Source organism: Lissotriton vulgaris, chromosome 7 (genome assembly GCF_964263255.1).
Source record: "Lissotriton vulgaris chromosome 7, aLisVul1.2, whole genome shotgun sequence".
Classification (NCBI taxonomy): domain Eukaryota; kingdom Metazoa; phylum Chordata; class Amphibia; order Caudata; family Salamandridae; genus Lissotriton; species Lissotriton vulgaris.
In genome coordinates, this window is record NC_141695.1 from 493,067,617 (window position 1) to 493,091,610 (window position 23,994).

The 23,994-nt window shown below is 46.0% G+C and overlaps 1 protein-coding gene across 11 annotated transcripts in view; it reads left to right on the forward strand.

Moving 5' to 3' along the window:
• The window catches only part of MAP2K4 (mitogen-activated protein kinase kinase 4), a 767,786-nt gene that overhangs the window by 224,791 nt on the left and 519,001 nt on the right, over positions 1 to 23,994 (forward strand). For all 11 annotated transcript variants that reach the window (XM_086930577.1, XM_086930576.1, XM_086930571.1 and 8 more), the window contains one exon: positions 15,288 to 15,407. In XM_086930577.1, the coding sequence (XP_086786703.1) occupies positions 15,288 to 15,407 (120 nt within the window). The remainder of the gene's footprint in view (positions 1 to 15,287; positions 15,408 to 23,994) is intronic.

Below are 23,994 nucleotides of genomic sequence, written 5' to 3' on the forward strand. Positions count from 1 at the left end.
GGTCAGCCTCAGGCCCTTCTCTTTGGTCCGCAAGAATTATCAAGCAATTCTTAAAAGGTCTTTTCAGGGTTTTTTCTCCATTCCGGCCTCCACCTCCAGTCTGGTAACTCAATTTGGTTCTGGCTCATCTCATGATATCCCCATTTGAACCTATTCACAGAGCGGATCTTACTTTCCTTTCATGGAAAGTAGCTCTTCTTTTAGCCTTAACGTCGGCTAGGAGGATTAGAGAGCTCCAAGCACTTACTATTATGGAACCCTTTTTACAGTTTACGAAAGACACTCTAATCCTTTAAAACTAATCCGAAAATCATTCCAAAGGTCCCTTTGGATTTCCATTTCAACAAACCGGTGGTTCTGAAGGCTTTTTTTTCCCTCGACCATCGTCTCCAGCAGTAAGGTAGCTACATTCCTTGGATGTCCAAAGATGTTTAAAATTTTATCTAGAACGGATAAAGAGTTTCAGGAAATCTTTACAGCTCTTTGTTGCTTATAGTGCTCCGCGGAAGGGTTTTCCGCTTTCAAAGCAAGGCATTTCACGGTGGGTTTCCAGTGCAATTAACTATTGTCACCAGGAGGCGGGTAAACCGCTAGAAAGACATGTACGAGCTCATTCGACTAGATCAGTCTCATCCTCTGCGGCTCTCTTCGCTGGAGTTCCTATCAAAGACATTTGTAGGGCGGCTACGTGGAGCAATACCCACACATTCACAAAGCATTACTGCTAGGACTCTTTCATAAGGAGCGAAGCTGCAGTCGGATAAGCAGTTCTGAGAAATCTTTTCTAATGAAATGTGAGCTTTCTTACTACCCTGCCTTCCTATGATTGCACATTTTGTATCGGATAATGTTTTCCTATCTATTGTGGCAAGATATATATTTGCTTCCTATGAAAATAAATATGCAAAGGTATATTGATACTCATGTAACAAAATGTGGTCTTATTGCTTACTGCTAGCTACTCTGATACAAAGCATGGGAATCTATGAAAGTTCCAATACTGGGGCAAGAAAACATGTTACTTACCTGTAACTTTGGTTTCCCAGTATTGGTAACTTTCATAGATTACCATGCGCCCACCCTCCTCGCTTGGGAAAGCTCAGTCTTTCGCAGATTTAGTTACTGTTACTCAACGGCTACGAAAATCTGAGGCTCTCTCAGGAGGGTTCTATAGGGTGAGGCTATTCTGATTGGTTGTTGCAACTTTTTGGTCTCTTTTACAAAAAGAGGTGGATATGCTACAAAATGAGATGAGGCCTAGGCCTTTCTTTCTCATTTGTACCTACTGCTATGGTATTTTTCTATTTACTGAGGCTCCCATTCCGACGACTGGGAATGATACAAAGCATGGGAATCTATGAAAGTTGCCAATACTGGGGAACCAAAGTTACAGGTAAGTAACATGTTTTGTTCTCCATGTTAGAACTCTTTCTTTTGATGTCCCCCTCGTTTTTCTAGAGTAGTACCCAGCATGGGTTCAGGGGTGTTGTGTCTGATTGCTTTTCTTCTATTGCTTGTATCAGGACAGGAGCCTCATGTTTTCTTTTCTACCCATTGTTAGTGTACTTGGGGTTTACATACAGCATCCTGACTGTTATCCTGTGATTTTGTGTAGAATTAAGTCGTCCCCCCCCCCCCCCCCCCCCCCCCCCCCTAGACTCTGTTGTTCCTTGCCGGGATTTCCTGATCCTCTTCTTTGGGCCAGTCACTGTAGCTCAGGGGCAGTGTCCTGTGCTTTTTATGTATCTCTTTCCCACCTGGCGGTGGAGACTTAATTCATTTTGTTGTGCTTGGACGTATTTCCATTCACACTTTTTCTTCATATCGTAGTTTCTTCTTTCCACTTAGCAGTTTGCTTTGGCTCCTCTAGTGGCCACGTTCTTTCACCTTAGATGCTATCCTCTGATTAGTCAGTTTGGTGGCTCAGTCCTCTATTGTACACATTGCAGACTCCTCTGGCCATCTAGTGGTCTTGTACACACTTTCCAGAATGGCCAATTAGCCTTTAGGTTAATTGGAACCATGCCTATCTTCTTTGGAGTTGGATTACAACGGGCGTCTGTACTTCGGTACCACTTTGTCTGAGGAAACATGCTCCTTAGTCTTGGTGCATGTTCCTTTATTGCATTTTTGTTGTGGTCTTTACCACCTTTAGAAGACAGATCTCGCTCTCTTCCTTATCCTTTCCCACTGAGGTGTAGCCGATCTTAATCACAGTCAGCCAGTCCTCCTGTACCCATTGTGGGATTGGTTCGCAGACCTTCCTCCTAGAGTTATGGCCATGGTATCTAAGGTAAGGTATCTGCGGCTAGGTGTCTGTCAGATGAGCAAGTTGCTTACCTTCGGTAACGATGTATCTAATAGAGACATAGTATCGCCCCATATTCCTTAAGGGCCGCCGCTCCTACCCGCTCTGCGAATGTCCTTGGTGTTTTTAGTTCACTTCATGAATCTATGACCTCTGGCGTGGGAGTGTTTCCCCCTATTTCCTTTCTGCTCCCATTGTGATGAGCTCCTCTAGTTCCACTTGTCTAGACTCCTGACCGTATACGAAGCACTCAACCCCCTCTTTTTATCTCTGGGTACGTGGTGGAGGGAGTCCCACCCTTCCTCCAGATATATGGTTTAGGGTGTAGGAAGCATTTCTCTTGTATACTGTCATGCGCCTCTGTATGTTGTTTCACATGACTTGTGCTTCATTGACTTTTCTTTAAGGGTCTTCTTGGTATTATAATACCCTTTCTTTCCACTTTTTTTGTTGTTGTGGTAGATGTTTCCTCTTTTTCAGCACACTGTTTCCACAGCCAGTTTCTATGTGTCTCTGTGTTGCGTGCAGAAAGTTTCAGAGAATGCGCTTACGTCAGCGCGCCAGAGGAGACCTACATTGCTCCGTCGATGTCCTATCCAGATCCGACGTTTTATGGAGCCATGTGCCGCCGCATACCCCACACCCCCCGTCACGGCACACATAGATACTGGTGGAAATAAAATTCCGGATCCAGTCTGACACCTGGGGAGAATTTACAAATTAAGGAATGTGCGCCTAGACTATGTCTCTACCAGCTACATCGTTTCCGAAGGTAAGTAAATTGTTAATTGTGGAGACGATATCAATGATATATTGATGATATGGTCAGGGAATGAAGAAACCTTAAAGAATTTCCATGGTTGGCTTAATTCAAGATCTTGTGACATTCAGCTTTCGCTTGAACACAATTGAACCATAAACTTGCTGGACATTACTATTACAGAGGAAAAAGGCTTACTCCACACCACACTATATAAAAAAGACAGAAAAAGAAACCCCCTACTTCGGTATTCAAGCCACCATCTCAGGAGTTTGAGGGTTTACCCACCCTTTGAACATTTTCTCAAACTCCGTAGGAACTGCTCCAAAAAAACAGATTTGTTCAGAGAATCGGATGAAATGTTCATTAGGCTAGCAGACAGGATATCCTAAGAGTTTACTCAAGAAGTCACAATAAAGAGCATGGATTTAGCCCCAGGGAGACTCTCCTGGAGCCTAAACAGTGTGAAGAGGCATCACCAAACAGAATGATTTGTGTGGCAATGTTCTGCATATGCAGTAACGTAATAAAAAAATCATAACCCAACACTGGTCATTGGTAGCAGATGAGGTTAAAACCCTGAGGTACCATACATGCTTTCAAGCGGGGGAAAGTGTCTAGGACCATATAGTGAGGTCGCTCCTGAGTGGACTCACAGGGATTCATCTGATGACCCAGTGGAACATGCCCCAGATCAAGGGATATATCAAGTGTGTGTGTTATAAAGTGTGCACCATGACAATGGAGACCAAGTCTTTCACACACAACCATACCTACACACTCAAAGACCACACCAATTGTAAACAGTGTTGATGTGATTTGCATAATCTTGTGTCCATTTGATTTCTGATTTGTAGGCCAAAGTAGACAAAAACCAAAAGCTTGCAAATTACAACACTGTAGTAGGATACGATGCAAGGTCCAGAGGGTACCACTTGTCGAACATTTCAACACATTTGGGTGCCCTACAGAGAGTTTAAAATGGTTTGTGATAGAGAAGGTCAGGGCCAACCCTTGGGAGGGGAAATTTTGCCACCATCCTAAGTTTACGAAAGTGCAAATGGATACATACTCTGGACACAGCCATTAGGGGCGTAAACAAATAGGAGATTTCCAGACAGGTGTCCACCCTGCACAATGGCTGAGTCTTTCTTCTTAGATATTCTCACTGTACTATACTGAACTTGTTTTTTGTAATTAGTATTTATATGTTATAACCGTCTGCAAGTCCTCCCTATTGACCTGTGTCTAAATATATCCACCCATGGTTCAGCATATAATGACCTGTGACCTCATCATGCTGAAGTTACGATTACTCTAGGTAGCCTAATAATGTGTAAGACCTCCCTGTGGGTCCAGATTCACACATAACTTATCTGAGGAGAATCTCTCCACAGCCACTCTCTAAGTGACAAATGTTTTTGATTTTACTCATATGTGTTTGTTGATTGTGCACTGAATATATGTCAGTATAATTTGTTGATGGAATGAATTTGTTTTTTAATGTGGTTTTGAAACCAAATAATTTTTTCTGTCCTCTCTCCTTTCTTTCACATCTCTTATTAAAACTTTTTTACTAAGCTTTCCACTTCAAGAGTCTCGCTTGAGGTATTGTCAGCGATTGTTGAGGAGGCTGGGTTGTCGTTATTTTCATACGCCGATGACACCCAGATTCTTTTTTCTCTTTCTGCAGGGAAGGAGTCCGAGCTATCCGCTCTCCTATTTGGCCTGAGATCTTAGATGCAAGCCAATTTTCTTAAGCTTAATGTTGAAAAAACAGAGGTACTGATTTTGGGGAAAGACAAAAATCTCTGGGGTCCCCAACATAGGCCTATAGAAATGGGTGCGCTGCCGCAGCCTTCCAACCATGTCTGCAACCTTGGCTTTATCTTTGACGACTTACTATCTGTGCGTCAACAAGCCATGAAGGTGGCCCCAACCTGTTTCACCATTTTGAAATGGCTATAGAAAATTGTTTGAATGCTGCCTAACCCTACCCAGAGAACCATAGTCCAGGCTCTTGTTACTTCTAGACTGGGCTACGGTAACATTCTCTACCTAGGAGCCAATAAAGATGTGACACGCAAGCTACAGCGGCTGCAGTACTCCGCTGCCAGCTTGCTCTGTCAGTTACCCAGAGCAGCTTTTATCTCTGGCTCCCTGAGAGACCTCCATTGGCTCTGGGTTGAGAAACGAATCAAGTTTAAAGCTCTGAGCTACATGTTCAGAATTAAGCTTGGCACGGCTCCCCAGTATTTGCAAAGCTTAGCTCACCCCTTTCTGCCTTCACGCACTCTTTGGTCTACTACTCAGGCAAAATTCCCGTTGCCTAGGATTAGATTACCCCTTATGGGCGGCCGCTTCTTTACCCTCTTGGGCCCTGTCTTGTGGAATGCTCTTCCCTTGTCTCTTTGCACCAAAATTAACTATACACTCTTACGTAAGTCACTTAAAACCTAAAGCTGTTGAGCGGGTCTTTAGCTGCTTTCTCGGGGCGGGAGCCATCTTGGGGGAGGAAGTGCCGCTTTGGGACGCCATTGTGGTGATCCTGTTAGTCTATCGCCCTCCGTGGACCTCGCCTGAATTCCCTGACTTGTTCATAAGACTGGCCCAGGACATCCGTTCAAGATATGATAAGGTAGTGATAATGGGTGACCTCAACTACCATTGGGAGAAGGTCCCAAAAGATGGTCAGGCGTTACAGATCGAGGAGGCGTTAACCTCATTAGATCTGGCCCAACAAGTAAGGGGCCCAACACATGCTAAGGGACACACCCTGGACTTGGTGTGGACGACAGTTCCTGTTCAGGACATGGCCTCGGCCCAGCCATGCGTATGGTCCGACCACCATTTGGTGAGAGGCAAGTTATTGGTGGACAGACAGAGAACAACAACTAAAGGAGGGTGGAAGGCAGTTAGGAAGTGGAACAAGATTGATGGGGATAAAATGATACATCTACTTCGCACCAACCCCCTTCCCAACAATCGCCCCCATAACCCAGAGGCCCTTTGTGGGGCACTCATGGATAAACTCCAGAAGGCCACAGACAAAGTTGCATCAATCTGTAGGGTGAACTGTACGGATAGGAAACGAGGGGCCCCGTGGTATAACGATTCACTCAGAGCACAGAAACGTGGGTTACGTAAACTGGAAAGAACATGGCGCAAAAATTACAGTCCTGATTCTCGGAGCAACTACATACGGGCTCTCGCTAGTTATAAGCAAGCGATTATAGCCAGGAAGTCCGAGTTCTACGAGGAGAGGATTTCTACGGCTACGAACCCACAGAAAGAAGTCTTCCGAGTCCTTACGGAGCTCAGGAAGAACAAGGAACAGTCTCCGGACTTTAGTCAGGAGGATTGTCAGAAATTCCAGGACTTCTTTACCAACAAAATCATCGATTTGGTCACTGAAATTACGGCAACCTCGCAAATTGACTGTCCATCGGTGGATATTCCAGCTAGAATGCCAGTCACAATTTTGCTCTCTAATCTACCCTTGATTACAAAGGATAGTTTAGTTTCTCTCATGGGACGGGTCAAGTCTGGCTCCAGGTTGGATCCATGCCCAGCTGAAGTGTTTAAACTCGCACTCCCGGGCATAGAGGAAGATGTGCTGAGCCTCCTGAACCTCTCTCTACAGACTGGTCAAGTGCCCTCCTCCTTTAAGGAAGCCCGTCTGATTCCCTTGCTAAAAAAACCGGGGGCAGACGCAAAATGTCTGAAAAACTTCAGACCAATTTCCCAGCTACCATTCCTGGCGAAGGTTCTGGAGCAGCATGTCCTTACCACTCTTTCAGAACATCTGGAAAGCAACACGCTGTTAGAGCCGAATCAAGCAGGCTTCCGTGCGAATCACAGCACAGAGCTGGTTATGCTGTCAATCGTAGATGAGCTTAGGAACAGAGCAGACAAGAAAATCCCGGGGGCCCTGGTTCTGCTGGACCTCTCCGCGGCATTTGATACCGTGTGTCATGAACAACTACTGTCGCGGATGAGGGATTTCGGCATTCAGGGCACAGCACTGGCATGGTTCACATCCTTCCTTCAAGGGAGGATGCAGAGAGTGCAATTAGGTGACATGCTTTCTACCGCAACCTCGATCACTTGCGGAGTCCCACAAGGGTCTGCTCTGTCACCCCTATTGTTCAACATATATCTACAGCCTTTGGTTCGAATGCTCAATCAAATGGACTGCCAGGTATATAACTACGCAGATGACACTCAGATCATCATCCAGTTGGAGGATAGCCAGAATGCTTTTGCCAGACTGCAAAACATTCTGAGAAGTACAGCTAACTGGATGTCCGGCAACTCCCTAAAAATCAACCCGGACAAAACCGAGGTGTTGCCGATTACCATCGCTGGCAACCCTTGGTGTGATCGTTTCTGGCCCGGGGAGTTGGGCATGCCTCCGGAACCGGCGGAGGTGGTTAAGAGCCTGGGCATCCAGGTGGACAGTAAGCTGTCCATGAAAAAGCAAGTCACAGCTGTGGTGGGCAGCTGTGTCGGCCTCCTTCGTCAACTCAGGAAAGTTGCCCCGCTGCTCTCTTTCTCCACTCTAAGGAGTGCGGTCTCTGCAATGATTTTAGCCAGGCTGGACTATGGTAATTCACTGTATATAGGACTTCCACAGGGTCTTCTAAACAGAATGCAGACGGTCATGAATGATGCTGCTAGGCTCATTTTTAAGAAACCGAGGAGTACCCAGGCATCCCCCCTCCTGCGGGAACTCCACTGGTTGCCAGTTAGGCAGAGGCTAATGTTCAAAGGGCTCTGCATTGTCCACAAAGCTCTTCATGGCAGGGCACCCACCTATTTGAAATCTCGCCTGACCCTCTATAAACCAGGGAGGGTGCTTAGATCTGCTGATTCCATCTATCTGGTTCAGCCACGCTGTAGACTGACCACTGTGGGTGGGCGTGCTTTTTCACATACTTTGCCAGCTATGTGGAATAAATTACCACTGGAACTTCGCAATGAAAAGAAACTAATGCCCTTCCGCAAGAAACTAAAAACTGTGCTTTTCCAGCAAGCGTGGGGTGGCCGCCAATTGTAATCTGATGCATCCTTTCTATTGTCTAGCTGATCCTAACAAAGCGCTTAGAGACCCCTGGGTTATAGTGCGCTATATAAATCACAATAAATAAATAAATAAATAAATAAATAAATAAATAAATAAATAAAACCTGGCTTTTCAATCAGTAAGTCGTGTCTCTTTCTATTGCTCCTGTTCTGGCGGGCGCCGGCAAACCCTTTTTGGGTAGCTGTTGCGCCCTATATATCAATTTAAAATAATAATAATAGTTTTTTTCCCTGCTCTTCAGAGTTTCACCCATGTAATTTAGCATTAGTGCAGTCAAGGGGCCAACATTGTTGTAAGGAGGCATTGGAAGGCTTAAACAAGATTGAGCTGACTTACATGCTTGACATGCATGCTGGCGCCTTATCATCTGTTCTTCAGCTACTGGCACACTCAGGCTGACCATTTGAGAGTCTGGGCCTGTGAGGGGACCGTGTGCGAGATCACGGAATATAGCTTTCTGTGTTGTTAGTAATTTGTCTCATTTTTGCACATCAGTCTGAGGGAACTGATAGCATTTTTATATGTTTTTGCAATATTACAGAATTAATTTCGATTCAATCGTGTTTGCGGTGCATCATTTCTTGGTAAAAAAGATGTTGGTGAGTCATTTCTTCCACAAATGCATGCCCTAAACAGGTTTCCTTTTAAATATAAGCATTCAACAGGCGTTTTCTATTTTTCCTACAGCCTGAGTAATTAGCCCTCGTTTCCTTTGAAAATTCAGGGTGTGCTCGATATTTACCCAGCGGGTTTGTACACCCGAATTGGTTTTTTTGTTAAAATGTTTTTATTAATACATCGAAGTCGTGTGCATTATCAGGACAGTACATTATCTTACATATGCGTCACAAGCCAGACAGTCAGCAAATAGATTTACAAATTATATACATTCTGCACTTTCTGTACCTGCATTGCCGATTTCACCATTGGGGATACCACAATCTCTTCTCGATATTTATTCCAGTTCGACCACACTCGGTCCCATTTCTTGGGGCACCCTCTCGTCACAAATACTTCTGTTTCCGCTAGCATACACCTATCTAGCTCTTTCGCCCACATAGGGACTCCCGGTGCAATACTACTCCCCCACCCTCTTGCTATTTCCCTTTTAACCAGTGTGTATCCTAATGTTGTAAACTGTTTTTCCACTTCCTTCAGGTCAGTCGCCTCCCAGATATTCAACAAATCCAATAGTGGCGTCAGGACAATTTCTTTATGTAAGGCCTTACACATGTGTTCCGAGGCCCCCTCCCACAGGGCCCTCAACCTTGGGCAGCTCCACAGAGTGTGGTAAAACGTGGCCTGTTGGCCACACCCCCTCAAGCAGAGATCATCAGACCTAGAACCTATTCTCATCAGAGTTTGCCCCGTCTTATATGAGCGATGCAGTATCCTGAGCTGGATTAACCTATATTTTAATGTGATGGCTGCCTCCCGAGGGGACCTAGGCCCACCCTTTCCAATACTTCAAACATGTACGTCCATTCTATGGAGTCAAAGGCCATAGAGGCATCAAGAGACAACAATGCGGCATCCTCCTCAATATATTGTCTTCGGGCCATCACATTATGTAGGCGCCGTAGATTGAGGGCTGTTTCTCTTCCAGGCATAAACCCAGATTGATCCAGGTGGACCAATATCGTGATAACCTCCCCCAACTGGTTATCGAGGACTTTCGCTAAAACTTTCACCTCAACGTTAATCAGTGAGATTGGCACATAGGAGCCACGGAGTTCCGCTGGCTTGCCCGGATTGTGGATCACCACTATCATAGCCAACCTCTGATCCACTAGTAACCGTCCTACCGCCAAGCTCTCCTCGTACATGGCCTTCAGATGTGGTATCGTCCGAGAGGCAGTAGCTTTCATGAATTCAACCGGTATGCAATTGGGTCCCATCGCCTTCCCCGATTTGATCTCCCCTATAGCTTTGCCGATTTCCCCAGCCCAGAGATCCCCATCTAGGGCCTCCCTATCCGCCTCTGAAAGAATCGGAACGCCGCTATCTCGGAGGAACCGGCGTGAGTCCTCCGCCGTGTACGGCGTAGAGGGGGAATATACTTGTTCTAGGTGGACAGCGAATTCCTTTGCTATTTCCAGCGAATGTGTCACGAAGCCCCCTCCCGACGTCGTCAATGCATGTACCCATCTTGATCCCTGTTTTTGCTGCTCCAACCAAGCCAGTGTCCTGCCCGCCCTGTCCCCCATCTCATATAGTCTGTGCTGCGTTTTTCGGTACTTAACTAACATGTGTTCTCTGGCCTCTCGATGCGACCACATCTGTTAGGACAAGAGATGCGTAAACACACACTTTGTACATATAATTGTTGCTTAGGAGAAGCAATGCTTGCAGTAACTGCACTTCTTTTACTGCCAGCCTTGCTTCTCATAAGCAAGGACTATAAGTTTTAAGTGCGTGTTTACACTTCGCTTCCAGGTATTCATCCTGTTTCAACTGAAGCCTGTGGGCGACATTAGGGGAGGGACTCCGGGCATTGTCCTGCTCTAGGTCGAGCAAGTCTACTTCTGCTTGCACCAGGAGCTGACGTTTCCTGGCGATGTATCCCATCTTTAAAGATAAGGCCAGCCCTTTCAGGACTACCTTGTATGCCTTCCAGATTGTCTTTAGCGGACGTAACCAGACCCACATTTTCAGCAAAGTAGTTCTATGTTTGTGTACGGAGTTCCTCTCTAATGTCCGGGACATGCAACAACCATCGCAAGTACGATGGTGGTGTGTGCCTGTCGTTCCCTGTGTGTGTACTCCACCCAGACCGGAGAGTGATCAGATATACCCCTTGGCAGAACCTTGTAATTGATAAAATTCCCTTCCGCTGAAGTGTGTGAGGAAGTAATCAATACATGACAGGCTTTGGTGCATGTTGGACAAAAAGGTGACAAGCCTATCTGCAGGCCGAAGTGCCCGACCCACATCTACCAGTCCCAGTACCTCCGTAAAGTCGGCCATTAGGAAATTAGATTTCGCCTTTGACCTCGGTGGGTAGCGATCAACTGTGTCATCTAACGTCAGATTATAATCACCTCCCATAATCAGTGTGCCTTCCCGTAGTCCCATCAACTTTCCACCCAGGTCTTCCAAAGCTGGTTTACCCAGAGCAGGCGGCAGAAAAACTGAGATTATATTGAGGTCCCTTCAATCCCACTGGGTTTCCACTCCTGTGAACCTCCCTGCCACATCGCCCATACCCTGTGCACTATGAGGGGTACAGATTTTTTTACCAAAATTGCTGTCCCCGTTGACCCGGAAGTGTAATCAGCATGGACCAAGAGTTTATACCCCCATCTTGTGAGGGTCTTCGTCTTCTGCCCCACCAGATGTCTCCTGTAGCAGTACCACATCAGGAGAGTGCCTCTTCAAATACTGTTGCACAATCTCTCTCTTAATCTTATCCCCCATCCCATTGACATTCCACATCACTACAGAAAGTGTCCTATCTCTATCCCGCACCATCTCGGGTCACAAAATGAGCATCAGTGAAACGGATCTGTAAGGTTGGCAAGTGAAAGATAAACATCCTGTCTAGCATCACGTGTCCCAGTTGCACAATTAAACAATGAACCTTCAACCATCTACCCTCCCCCCCAATCCTGACAGTGAACCTTCAAACCCCCTCTTAACCCCCCACGCACCTCCCTGCCCCCTGCCCGTGGATTCAAAACTACCCACTCCCCCTGCTGCCGCCCCCCTCCCTGCCCGTGGATTTAGAACTACCGACTCCCAAACATGGCTCTCTCCCTTCCTGAAATGCTGAAAATGCACGGGGTAGTTAACTCCCATCCCCGCCTGTTCACATCACAATTCAATTGTATTGTAACCATCCACTGTTTGTACTGAATAGTCCTGTTCAGATCACATCGTTCGAACCCACCAGTCTTAACCCGTATATCAGGTCCCTTATGGTAAGTCACGCACCTGATGGGTATATCGGACCTCCACCCATTCCTCCCCTACTTGCACTTTCAGTTGGGCGCCGGCTCTCCATCAGTAAAGCCAAGAGACCTCACTCCTGCTCCTTCGACCAAGCTTCCTCCTCCACTAGGCCGTTTGTTATATCGTTCTCTCGGTTACCTCCTCAATAATTGATTTGAGGTAAGCTTTCCTCCCGATACGTCACAAACTAGGTTTTAAATTCAAATGAACTTTGGCTAATCAATTCACTCTGTTTTTACATCTACTGGATGATATCAAATATCTCTTTGGATTAGGAGCCTTGGGCCGTCATTACCGAAATTTGTGGTAGCACCACCATAGGTCAGTGGCTGCTCATATGTTTAGCATTGAGAAAGAACTCTCATAATTTTTTGAATAACCAGGTATAATAAGGATTTTCTGTTTTAGGTTGCCCTAATAATCCATTGATACGTCCTGATGAAGACCACGGTGCCAGGTCTATAATTACCTCGTGCAACAATCTGGTCGAAACCTCAGAACATTACAACCCTGATTCCCCAAGGAAATCGAGGAAATAGATTCTACCCATTCATAGGCATGCCCAATGGGAAACGCAAGAAATACTCAAATTGGCGTTTCAAACATTTTTTAAAGCAATAAGATTATTTTGTAAAATACTTGCGCTGCAATGATTAATAGAAGTAAATAATGCAGAGTAGACCGCATTTCAAGAATGGTGCAGAAGATAGACATTTCAACCATTGTGCTGTTAAATTGATTATTTGAATACATTTAATTATATCTATACTCCTACCTAGCGCTTCCTATCCTAATATGCATGTAGTTTGAACATCTGCCAGAATGTCCCAGAGTGGTCTCACTCCCTATTACCTTAGGGTATGTGCCATCTGGGAGCCCATCTCTGGCATAGAGCAGGCCACTGTCCTTCTCCGGATTGTAATGGGATTCAGCTGGGCTGGAATTCCGGCATCAGACAACTTAGACAGGTCCAGCAAAATGTTCCTCTCCCTAAACAAAGGGCTGGGAGAGTTTTTATAATAAGCTTCATCCATACTCTCCATGCGGGAATTCTAGTCTGGATGTTATTGTATATTCTACCCCTGAGGAGCGGTCTCTGAACAGACAACAGACAACATTTTGAGCAGTGAACTTAATCCTTGTACAGAAAGTTTAAGGGCCTGAAAATATGCCTATGAAGAAGTAAAAATGGAAGCATATCTATTTCTGAGTACATTATCACATACGGGTGCACAAGCAAATGTGTGTTAGAAATCATCGTCCAAAAAGATGTCAACTTTAAGCATAACATTTAAAATGGAGGTGTTCTATGCCAGAAGCCTGTGTAACCACGTAACATAATCTCCATTGTAAGACATTCTGGTTATGAAGCACATTTACTCTCTTAAAAGCACATTACAGTTTTTCTCTTGTGGCAGTTTCTTTTCCTATGAAAGCAATTTATTTCAAGTGTTTTGCTTTAAAAAATAGATTGAATGGAGTTGCGATAGCAATCCTGACCTTTGATTTCTTAAAACCATCTTTGATTTTCTTGCGGCCTTTTGATCATATTGAATATAGTTTGCTGTATTAAAAGTTAACACATTTATATTTAATGAGAATAGGGGTGTTAAAAATAAATATACTTTCTTCTTTATCCTTGGGACCCTCCCCAATAAATTTAAATGATAGAATACCCAGGTTAGAGAACTAGGATTACAAGTAGGCTTTTAGTTCTCTGACCTGTCGCACTATTCTGGTCAATTAAAAGAGACAAAGGGCCCCTACAATCACAATACAAGCAGCTGCTGTAACCTCTGAAATTAAACTTTGCTTCAAATATTGTGCCTAAGTTACCTATAGGATCCGGACTTCTTTCACAGTCATTTGTAATTCAAAAAGTTGGCTAAACTCCCCTTCAACACATGCTTAAAAAGGAAGGAGAAATTTAAAATAAAGTGCTGTAAATGCCCACAATATGAATAAAACATGAAATATCCGCTTCTACAAGTAAAGAACAAAAGCTGTGCTTAGAAAAAGAAATGGTCAGTGGGATATCTGAGCGCTTGTCTCGCCCAGAGAAATCTGAACCTCTACATACCTTGGACACCTAAACAACTCTGGAGCCTGTGTACCACAGAAGGGATTCACTGTAGTTAACTTTTATACCAATAAAGTACCGTGGGCTGGATCAACATTTCTGATATCTGTTGCAAACCACAACATGGTTTTGTAGTGCAAAGCACAAAGTTATTGATCCCTGCAGCTGCAATCTCCTGATTTTAGGCCTAGAGCCCCCCATTGAAATAAAAAAAAGAAATCATGGATAGTAATTACACGCATGAACAAAAAAGGACTTTTTGTCCTCCTTCTCCATCAGTGATCTGCATATAGTATTCTGGAGTGGATTAGCCTACATCAGCCACTAGCTCCTTTCCACTATGAGTGATTACATGTTTCCTGATCACATTAGCACATCCACTTAAAAAGAAATGTATTTAAGTGCTAGAGTTGGTGGGCCAGTGTTATACTTTGCAAACGATTGTTTTTCTTTCCATCTTTGTCCTTGTTTATATTTTTAGTCATGCTTGTGTGCTTAAACTGTGTACTCAAATTACAGTTTTTCAAAGCCAATAGCGATGGTTATTTTTTTTTGCTTTCAGTGTTTTTTGTCAGTATATTGCTGCCAAATGTTTTTTTTGCTTGCCATGCCCTTGAAGTAAAAAATTAAAACAATGTGACCATTGGACCGCCTTGCTAAGGGCAGATCTGTTAGCTCTGCCTGTAGTTGTTTTTCTTTTGGAAATGGATTAGGAATATTATTATATTATGTTCCTTGATTGCAGGTGGGTACACAATTTAGGGCACATTTATGATCTCGGTGATCTTGTGGCATGCTAAAACCATGCGCTTATAATCAAATATGTCCATCAGTGGCCAATGTGTTCCTCTGAGTTTATATGGTTTAATGTCTATTTTCTGTTATACAGAATATTCACCTAAGAGAGGTAAATATAATAAACCTTCTTCTGAAGGACTTTCTATTTGGTGTAATAGGATGAAGTCGCCCATCTGCTGTTTTCCATTATGGTTTAACAAATGTATAGGGTTATAGGAGCTAAGATCAAAAGTATTAAATCTAATTCTGTATGCTTTCCATTTGTCGCTTTTAGCTTACAACTGTCTGACATATTTTTCTACAGAGGATAAGATCAACAGTGGATGAAAAAGAACAGAAGCAGCTCTTGATGGACTTGGATGTAGTAATGAGGAGTAGTGACTGTCCTTATATTGTGCAGTTTTATGGAGCACTCTTCAGAGAGGTAGTGTGACCTTTTGAATTTCTGAAAAATTGTTAGCAATAAAAAGCTCACTCAGCCACAGACATGCCATTTAAACTATTATAATTTGTTGTAATGTATTTGTGTATTGTATGGTATCAAGCATATGCTAGTATCTTTTTTTCTCTATTCACTCCTCAATCGACTAATGTAGGAAACTGGCTCTGTATATACTATACCAAAGTGAGGTATAGTGTGCCGGGACGCCTCTTAGCTGAGGAAGCTGTGCGTTAAATAAAAATAATTAACATAACATAACACAGTCCAGTGGAACCCCAAAGGTAGGCAGAGGTAAAGTTAGATAGCACGTCACTCTCGATTTGTGGTAGTGTGGTCGAGCAGTAAAGCAGTCTCAGAGGACCGTGTTAAGCATTTGTTGTACACACTCATTCAGCAAATTAATGCACACACTCAAAGACTGAACTTAAGACCAATTTTTTTGTATAAAAATATTCTTTTAGTTATTTTATTTTCTAGAACCAAGCATGCCTGGCACAGGTAAGTTATAAGTACTTTGCAAAAAATATACAGTTGTGATACAGTTTAGATTTGTAATAGTAACTGTACTATGTTTTGACTTATAGTACGGTTTCAGAGAAATGCAATTCTTTGTAGATACAGTACATAGACTTGAATGGGTTTTTCAGTAAAATTACAGGTAAGTTACTTTTGAGAATACTTTTCTTACGCACAGGAGTATACCTGGATACTACCCTGGGACATTTCCTGTAAACCGGTAAGTAAAATCGTTTTTGTTAATGCAATTTTAAAGAATTTCTTTAGGTTTTCAAACTCAACACTTAGAAACTTTTCACAGGAAAAACAGTCAATGTTATCCTATGGAGGGAAATAGTGTTATCGGTTTTGAGGTAAGTATTTGATAGTGGGAGTTGAGGTTCTGGGTTAGACTCAGGGGTCCCCATGGTAAAGGATGCACTCTTTTTACACCCTGAGCGGCACTAGAGCGCCCAGGTGCAGTGCAGTTGGGTATAGTGGGCCTCCAGTTGGTGGCTGCTGATGAGCAGGCCACTTGGGTTTCGGAGCAAAGCTCCTGGACTTAAGCTCAGGGCAAAAGGGGAAACAAAGTAGCACCAAATGTGCAGCCTCAGCGGCACTACGGCGGCCGGATGCTGTTTCGACGTCTGGCACCGTGTTGGTTTCAATGGGGAACCTCCGGTTTGCAAAAGCACTGCAGGCTTGGGGACGAAGGTCTACTGGGTGGAACCTCCACTTCGTGAGGTAAGTTAGGAGGTTAAGGGTTGTTAGGCACCGTCATTTTGGGCACCCAAGGCCGTGGAGCGTCGGGTGTAGGGTTGCTTTTTGGGGTCGGATCTTCTTACCATCTCCTTGTCGCGGTTGGGGAGACCTTCTGGATTTAGGCTGCTGGCGTTGGCTGGTGGCTTGAGGCAAGTCGGGAGTCACCGGATCTCGGCTCAGGATCTCCGGGGTGAGCTCCTCGTGGTGTTTGTCCACTCAAGCTCGGCCCGTGGACGGCAAGTGCAGAGTGATGCGGATTCGCAGTTTGCGGCCAAGGCCAGAGGTTGCAAATAAACAAATCCGGCGTTCAGTGGAGAAAAAATCTTTGTGGATGAAGGCAGGCAGGTCCTCCGGGATTTTCAAGGTTGCAGGCTGCAGGACACACAGGATTTCACATGAGCAGGTTCAAGGGGGAGACAGGCCGGTAGATAAGTCAGTAGGCGTCTCTCTTGTTGGCTGCTGCACGGCTGTTCGGTTCTTCTTCTTCTTCTTCTTCTTCTTGTAGTTTCTTCTTGTCTGATGAAGCAAGGCTCAGGGGTGCCCCTAAATACTAGATTTAGGGGTTTTAGTGGTAGGTAAAAGGTAGGGAACAATGGGACCCTTCCCTGGGGTAGGTAACCCCCCTATTATGCCACCCTCCAGTAGGAGGGGAGCATGAGCCTGTCCCTGGTTGGCTGAGTCCCCCCCCACATCTGTAAGATGGCGTGGACTGAGATTTTGCTTCACCTCGCCTCCCCCACCCAGGGGTGGAGTTGGCAGACGAGGGCACACCTCTCTTCCTCACTGCTAAAGAGGAGATCTTATACCCAGACTCCTCAGCAGAAGAACAGTCAAAACTCTATATTGACCCTAATACTGGCAAAGTTACTCTCTACAAGAGGAAAGTCAGACCAGTATCCAGTAAAGTGGAGAAGTGTGGCTCAATATTTAGAGCGGCAGACCCTGATGCAGAGGTCTAGCCCGGGACTAGGGTTCAATTCCCTGCCTCAGCGGGTCTTGGGCTCAAAAAATCCATGGACCTGATAATTCTCGCCTCGGTGCCTATTCCAATTATGGAGTCCCACTCTGCAACTCTTGCTTAATCTCCACAACGGCCCCCACAACGCTAAGGATGCCTGGCCTCCACCTTGGGGTGCCCAGGAGTGGACGCCTCACAGGGAAAGCCAGGATGGGTTCCACAGCGGTATCCGTACAAGCGCCTTGAGACCCTTGCGGGTGAGTAGCACGCTATACAAGTATCAATATATCAATTTTACAATTTTTTTAAAGACTCCTATACTATCCCACTTTAAAAAAAGAGGGACTGTGCTACTTCCCCATTTCTATTTCAGCCTATCCATCCAACTATGCCTAACCCATACACATATTCACCCACACACTCAGACGAAGAGGTGGTTGATGAAAATAATGAGGAGTACATTTACCCAGTAAACTCTGACCCTGACACCCAGTCACAACCATGGGAGGAATCAGTGGACTCTTATAGCTCTACAACCATTCCAGATACACCTGCATACCCTGCTAAGCCTTACCCTACAGAGGATTCGGCTGCATTAAATGCACTAATAGATAGAGCAGCCCTCCATCACAATGTAGAGATGCATGCAGACCCCATTGAGGAGAATTTCCTTTTTGACACTTTTGCAACATCAGAAAGGTCTGTAAAAACATTACCTATGTTGAAAGGGGTACTTAAACATGCAGGAGACATTTTTAAGGAAACAACTAGGGCAAGGGTAATTAACCCTAGAATAGAGAGGAAATACAGGCCAGCACCATTAGACCCCACATATATTAAGGGGCAACTGCCTCTAGATTCATTGGTTATATCAAATGCACGTAAACGTGCAAACTCTCAAACAGGAGAAGCTCCTCCAGACAAAGAGTCAATGATTCTTGAGGCTTCAGGCAAAAGGGTAGCTGCACAAGCAGCAAACACATGGCATATTGCAAATACGCAAGCCCTGCTAGCCAGGTACGACAGGGCACATTATGACACCTTAGAAACACTCCTCCAGCATTTGCCTGAACCTTACAAGGAACAAGCTGAGGAACTAGTACAGGAGGGAAAGTTAACCCCTTCGATGCGGATGACAAAGCCAGCTCGTCATGGGCGTTACCTGCGCTGCACGCATGACGAGCTGGCTTTGTCACGAAAGCCGCGATTTTCAAATTTCAGCGCGCAGCTGGAAAACCCGCTAGCGCGCATGCGGTTAATAACCAATGCCTCCATTAAATGTGCCTTAGACGTTGCAGACAAAGCTGCCAGATGAATTAACACCAGTGTTATGCTAAGAAGACATGCATGGCTTCGCATCTCAGGTTTCAAAAATGATGTTCAGTCCACTATATTAAATCAGCCAGTGAATCCAGATTTCTTATTTGGTCCAGCTGTTGACAACATTCTAGACAAAATGAAGAAAGATACTGAGACTGCTAAGTCGATGGGAGCCTTGCAGTCCCAACAACATAGGAGCACTTTTCGTCGCTCCAATTACAGAGGAGCTGCAAGAGGTAGCTTATCACAGCAAAGCTCAAACTAAAAAGGAAACACGCAAACCACCTACAACAAAAACAACAATAGAGGTGGATACCGAGGCAATAGCAACAAGGGCAGAGGAAGAGGAGGTAATACCACCAGATCCTCTACCAACACCAAGCAGTGACTTCTTGTCGCTACCCCCAGACCACATAACACCGGTCGGGGGACGTCTACAGCAGTTCTACCTGTCTGGCAAAACATCACCACAGACAGGTGGGTATTACAAACTTCGAGGCATGTGGGCTGCTGAATTTATATCTGTGCATAGATCGCCGCCTAGTGTTGGGTCCGGATGATTGCACATTGTTGTTCTGGAAGAGTCTTCGAAGTATCACGAGGTAGGTGGCTCCTCCCCTGGACTACAGTGCGCATAGGCATCCACTCCATCATCAGATTGTTTTTTTCTGCCATTGGGTTCGGATGTATATTTGTTAACTCGAGTTCGGAATTGATAAAAAAACTTTATATTTGGCCAAAAGACCTTTAGTTATCATCGGTATTGTCTTTGCGATAGGTGCCCAGTACTTGTTCCAGTTCTATCCTCGAGCCAGACGCCAAGAAGAGCCGCGTGGCTTTTCAGCACCTCAGGCCCGGTCGACTCCAGAGGCCTTATCGACGATCCATTATGGAACGGAGCCCGTTCAAAAGATGTCCCGTTTGCTACTCCAAGTATCCTCACATCGATGTCCACCCGGTGTGCAACAAGTGCCTGTCTCCGGATCACGATGAAGCCAGCTGTATGGCTTGTTCTCGTTTCCGCTCCAAGAAGACGATTCGACTTCGACGCGGAGCGCGAAAGGAGGCCCAGCAGACGGCACCGGACCCGATGAACATCTTCAATGCCGAGGATGATGAGGGAGTCGAGCAGGAAGTTCAAGAGAACCTGTCTGATCCTGCATCGGAGATCGACTCCAGTTACGACGCAGATGTGGAAATGGTCGATAATGAAGACGTCGTCCACGAGGTAGGAGACGACGATGAGGCCTTTGGGGCCGTGGAAGATAGCTCAAGCGAGGAACTAGGCCCAACCGTTGGTAGGGGGGTCGAGACTAAAACACTCGGTAAGGCTCAGGTCGAGGGATCGCCACATGGCCTTACCCGAGATCAAACGCTTGGTTCTACAGCCCGCCTCAAGTCCCGGCTACGGACATTTCCAACGAGCCATCAGTTGTCCGATCGAAATCGAAACCAAAAGCATCGGTGTCTACAAAACCGAAAGCACCAGACACAAAATCGAAACCGAAAGTGCGTATTACTTTGGTCGGATCGAAGGCTTCTGAACCATCGGCACCCATGAAACAGAAGAGTGTTATCGACCCGGGGAGGTCGCTAAAGGGTGTTGAGCCGAAGGCCGGGGCACCGAAGAAAATGGTCAAGGATGTCGACCCGAAGAAGTCGGCGCCAAAGGCCGTAAACACTAACACGTGACTCGAAACTCAGAATGGTCTCGATCCTAAACGTAGACTCGACAAGGCTAAGGACAGTAAAGACCTCGAGTCCACGACTAGCAGTGGCTCTAAAGACCCCGTCGAGTCAACACAGCCATCCGCCTCTTTTTCGAAGCAGGTGTCGGACTCGCTGCAACGCATTAAGGAAAAGGCTGTTGCTGTCGGACCGAAGGCCACTCCACCCCTGAAGCCAATCAGTAAACCTCCAAAGTCGTTGGCGCCGATTCAGTTCACGCTGCCGCCGAAAGTGGTACCTAAGGCGTTCGCCCCTAAGACGGTCGTCGAAGCGGCCATAAAGGTGTCCAGGGGGCCGAAGCCTACAACTACGGAAGGGGCCAATGCCCGTAAAAGGGCGAACTCGCAAACAACTGGTGATGCTCCTCCCCCTGACAAGGAATCTAAAGTGCTAGAAGCATCAGGGAAAAGGGTGGCAGCTCAAGCGGCCAATGTGTGGCGAATCTCCAACACACAGGCACTCTTAGCCAGATATGACAGGGCTCATTATGATACACTTGAGACCCTGTTACAACACTTGCCAGATGAGTATAAGGAGGCAGCAGAGATGCTAATACAAGAAGGGAAACTTATATCAAACGCATCTATTAAGTGTGCGCTAGATGCAGCAGACACTGCAGCCAGGGCGATTAATACAAGTGTTATGTTACGAAGACATGCCTGGTTGAGAATCTCCGGCTTCAAGCCCGAGATACAGACCACCATACTCAATCAGCCGGTTAACCCTGATTACTTATTTGGCCCAGAGGTGGACACCACCCTAGAAAAAAATTAAGAAGGACACAGAGACTGCAAAGTCTATGGGGGCTCTACAGTCGCAGCAGTTCAGGGGTGGTTCTTTTCGTCGCTCCAGCAATAGAGGACCTTCCAGAGGCCAGCTGTCCCAGCAGACACAATACAGTAAAGGAGGCGCGCAGACCACCTACAACAAGAACAATAGGGGTGGCTATCGTGGAAACAGCACCAAGGGCAGAGGTCGTGGAAACAACAACTCCCGATCCTCCGCCACTAACAAACAGTGACGTCTTGTCACTGCCTCCCGACCATACCACACCGGTCGGGGGGAGACTACAACAGTTCCTGCCGGTCTGGAAATCCATCACTATAGACAGGTGGGTGAGGCGGCTTATCCAGTACGGTTATTGTCTGGAGTTAACGTCTACTCCACCCAACATACCCCCAGGACACCGTCCTATGTCCGCGGAGCATTTACAATCATTGCAGCAGGAGGTAGTCGGCATGCTGCAAAAAGGAGCCATAGAGCTCGTGCCTCTGGAACAAAAAGGTACAGGGGTGTACTCGCTGTACTTCTTGATCCCAAAAAAGGACGGGTCCCTCAGACCCATACTGGACCTCAGACCCCTTAACCAGTACATTCTATCAGAACACTTTCACATGCTCACATTACAGCAGGTTCTACCGTTACTCAGTCAGGGAGATTTCCTCGCAACACTAGATCTAAAGGATGCATATTTCCATATACCGCTACACCCGTCACACAGAAAATATCTCCGGTTCACCATTCAGGATCAGCATTATTAGTTCAAGGTCCTCCCTTTCGGAATGACAACAGCACCCAAGGTGTTTAAAAGTGCCTGGCGACAGTGGCTGCACACCTACGGAGACAAAACATTCACGTCTACCCTTATCTGGACGACTGGCTTATCCAGGCAAAGTCGGCCCAGCAATGTGCCACCCACATGTCCCACACCATTCACCTTCTTCACGATCTGGGGTTTTCACTGAATTATCCGAAGTCCCACCTTCAGCCCGCCCACGTACGGCAGTACTTGGGCGCGTCAATAGACACTCTGGCAGACAAAGCACAGCAAAATTCAGTGAGGATCAACAGCATGCAATTGCTGATACGAAAATTCAAACCACAACACTCGCTTCCAGCACGAGTGTTCATGCAGTTGATAGGCATGATGGCCTCCTGCATCTTCATAGTCCCTCACATAAGACTACACATGCGTCCGCTTCAGGAGTGCTTGGCACGTCCGTGGAATCAGGCTCATGGACAATTGAAGGACCTGGTGTTGGTGACCGGTCGCGCATACAACTCTCTGCATTGGTGGAATCCACAAAACCTTTGCAGGGGCCGACCGTTCCAAGAGCCTGTGCCACAGATTATACTGACGACGGACGCATCTCTCCATGGATGGGGAGCTCATGTACTCCACTACACAGTGCAGGGACTATGGAGAGCACAGCAGAAGAAGATGCACATCAACCTTCTGGAACTGATGGCTATCTTCATGGCAATGAAAGCATTCAAAGTACATTTGTGCAACAAGGTAGTGTTGATCCGGATGGACAACATGACGGCCATGTACTACATACAGAAGCAGGGAGGTACACACTCTCCACAGTTGTCTCATCTGGCTCAGATCATGTGGAAGTGGGCCTTTCAGAGAAACATCTTCCTCATGGCAGAATACCTCACAGGCAAGGTCAATCAGATGGCGGACCTGCTCAGCAGGCACAGCCACCAGATGCACGAGTGGGAGATACATCCATCAGTACTCCACCGGTACTTCCAGCAGTGGGTTCATCCAGAGATAGACCTGTTCGCCACAAGGGAAAACGCAAAATGCCAAAGCTTTGCCGCCAGGTTCCCACACCCAGTCGCAGGGAAATGCGATATGGATGAACTGGTCAGGCATATTTGCGTACGCTTTTCCTCAGCACCGCTAATTCCGCTGGTGGCACGCAAACTAAAGCAACATTCGATGACTCTCATCCTGGTTGCTCCAACGTGGGCACGCCAACCATGGTACACCACGTTTCTAGAACTCTCTGTGGTACCGCATCAAAGGCTGCAACTCACCCCCAGGCTTTTGACGCAGAGCCATGGCGACATTCAGCATCCAGATCCGCAACAGCTCAACCTGGCGATCTGGCTCCTGAGGTCTTAGAATTTGGCTGCCTCAACCTGCCTCCTGACTGTATGGATATCATTAGGGAGGCAAGAAAGCCCACCACTAGAGCATGTTATGCGGCGAAATGGAAGCGTTTTGTCATTTATTGTGCCAACAACTACATTAATCCTCTAGATGCATCTACTCACAACATCATCTGTTATCTGTTACAGCTATACAAATGCAATCTGGCCTATGCTTCCATTCGTATACATTTATCCGCAATAGCAGCTTATCTACAAAACAGGCAGCATCTCTCACTTTTCAGAGTGCCTGCCATCAAAGCCTTTCTGGTGGGGACTCAAACGAGTTATTCCTCCCAGACACCTACCAGCACCTGTGTGGAACCTGAATGTGGTCCTTAGCAGACTGATGGGTCCACCCTT